The 2,500-nt window shown below is 30.9% G+C and overlaps 1 protein-coding gene across 2 annotated transcripts in view; it reads left to right on the top strand.

Moving 5' to 3' along the window:
- LOC122635340 (immunoglobulin-binding protein 1b) overlaps positions 1 to 1,627 on the top strand; it is a 2,122-nt gene extending 495 nt beyond the window's left edge. The window contains exons 1-4 of one of the 2 annotated variants that reach the window (XM_043825457.1): positions 1 to 314; positions 437 to 778; positions 862 to 1,259; positions 1,348 to 1,627. The exon at positions 1 to 314 is cut by the window's left edge and continues 495 nt beyond it. In XM_043825457.1, the coding sequence (XP_043681392.1) occupies positions 201 to 314; positions 437 to 778; positions 862 to 1,259; positions 1,348 to 1,567 (1,074 nt within the window). In that variant the 5' untranslated portion in view covers positions 1 to 200 and the 3' untranslated portion in view covers positions 1,568 to 1,627. The remainder of the gene's footprint in view (positions 315 to 436; positions 779 to 861; positions 1,260 to 1,347) is intronic. The other variant, XM_043825458.1, reaches the window with a different exon arrangement.
- The last annotated feature ends 873 nt before the right edge of the window (positions 1,628 to 2,500 follow it).

Genomic DNA, 2,500 nt, shown 5'->3' with positions numbered 1-2,500 from the left:
TTTATCGACGGTTTTAACTATTTATAAAATCGCTAAAACTGTTTTATCATACGTGGTAAAGTAGTTTTTATCAGTAACTTCAGGTATACGGACATTTCTATATTTTCTTTATCGACATTCAGTTGTAATTAGTACAAACATAACCTTATTGTTTTGAGCAAAGAAAAACAGTATTAGGAAGATTAATAAGAAATATAGAAATGTCAGAAGTTAAAAAAGATAAAGCTTCCTTGACGGAATTATTTGACAATGCATTTCGATTATTCAATAATATTAATAAAACAGACGAACCAACGAATACTCCAAAAGTACAGGTAATAAAAATAAATAAACATTTTATTATTACTTATTTTGATTTGATTATCATCTATAAAGAATTTATAGCTTGAAACAATGTTCTATATTATAAGTTTCTATACATTTGTTACTCATATAGTCTGACATCAGGAAAGCAATGAATATGTTTGAAGATTTAACAAGATTCGTATCTCTAGTGGACATGTTTAGTGAAAATGAAACTATCGATGAAGTGTCAACGGAACATCTCAAATATCTTCTATTGCCGGCTCTTCTTGGTACTCTCATCACTAAAATATGTGGTACTGATGACAGAATGCATCTTGTCAAAGTAGCAGAGATCTATTTTGTTGATTTTCTAAAAAGAGTAAAAGCTTATGGACTCACAGATATAAATATTCCCGAACCTAAATCAGAGGAAGAAAATAGTAGCACATCCAGTGACAGAGTAAAAAGTAATGCTGAGATGATTACGGAAATGGTAATTTCTAACATTAATTATTAATGATAATAATTAAAATAATTTTAGTAATAATAGATTAATTCATCTTGTATATTTCATAGGTTTCTCGTAGAAATACAAAGTTGCAAAGATATAAGGAACAGAAAGAATTGGAAACATCTTTAGATGTTTTGCAGAAAAGTATGGATAATCCAAATATCGATGAAGAAACAAAAAGGGAGTATTTTATCACACTTTTGAAATTATATATAACTCAAACAATTGAGGAATTAAGTTCAATAGCTGCAGAGAAACCTATATTGGAGCACATGCAGAAAGTGGGTCATTCAGATACAATGACATCTCATTCTTCGCATAAATTTAAATCATCTGGCAGTAAACTCCAACCAATTATCATTACTCGAAATGAGCTGCAAAAGAAAGTTTATGGTGCAGGATATCCAAGTCTTCCAGTATTAACAGTACAGGAATTTTATGATCAAAGAGTTAAGGAAGGAGAGTAAGTCCGTGACATATTTTTTAGCTAAAATAAAAATAAACTAAACAAACATGAAAAATAAAAATAACATAATTACTTTCTTTTTCAGTTGGCCAGATGCTTCACTACGTAATCAAATAAACTCCAGATGTTTGCAAGATTTGTCAATTAGTGATAATAATGAAAATAACCAAGAAGATAAAGAAGACATTCAAAAGGAAGAAAAGATAGAGAAGGATGACCCACAACTTTTAGAACAAACTCGTGCTATGGATGAATACAAGGATATGCATCGTAGAGGATGGGGAAATCGTGCAAACAGAAGTTAAATCTACAATAATGTATCAATATCAATTAAAAATAAAAAACTGTACAAGAAAAATAAAAAACCTATTAAAATTCTTTTCTAATCCACTAATACATACATATAAAATTATACGTTATATTATAGTGTTATACAATGTTAAGATAAATAATATTATATTATATCAAATAAATTGTATTATATTGTATTATATAATAACGCACCATATAATGATTAAATAGACAAGTAGCAAATGAAGTGTATTTTGTAAATATACAAAATTAACATGAAAATAAAGGCTTCTTGACAATAAAAATACAGTGTGTTTTCCATGATTTCCAAAACCATATCATTCCTTACAGCCATGCGAAATTGCAACCATTAAAAAACTTTGCACAACATGTCCCCGCATATTCAACAATCTTGTCCTAAATCCCGGTTTGCAAGAAAAATAAACGAGGAAACAAAAAATTTACATTTTCAAAAAAAGTAGATATAACCATACATAGATTGGCAAAATTGATCGTGCCACCTCCTAGTATATCATGTGATCCGATTACAAACCCCGATTTGCTGGAAGAGTTTTCATTGATCCAATACCTGTTATTTTCAAAAATAGAAAGCATAGGCAAGGTAGGAGCGCAGAATTGATCGTGCCACCTCCTGGTATATCATGTCATCCGCTTACAAATCCCGATTTGCGGGAGGAGTTTTCATTGAACCAATACCTGTTAACTTTAAAAAGTGGTGGTGTATCTATGGAGGGAGCGGCAGAAATTCTCGTGCCACCTCCTGGTATATCATGTGTTCCGCTTACAAATCCCGATATGCTAGAAGAGTTTTCATTGAACCAATACCTGTTATTTTCAAAAATAGAAAGCATAGGCAAAGTGGGAGCGCAGATTTGATCGTGCCACCTCCTGGTATATCATGTGATCCGCGTACAAATCCCGATTTG

Source organism: Vespula pensylvanica, chromosome 18 (assembly GCF_014466175.1).
Source record: "Vespula pensylvanica isolate Volc-1 chromosome 18, ASM1446617v1, whole genome shotgun sequence".
In the NCBI taxonomy this organism is placed as follows: Eukaryota; Metazoa; Arthropoda; class Insecta; order Hymenoptera; family Vespidae; genus Vespula; species Vespula pensylvanica.
This window is presented reverse-complemented; position numbering and strand designations above follow the sequence as displayed.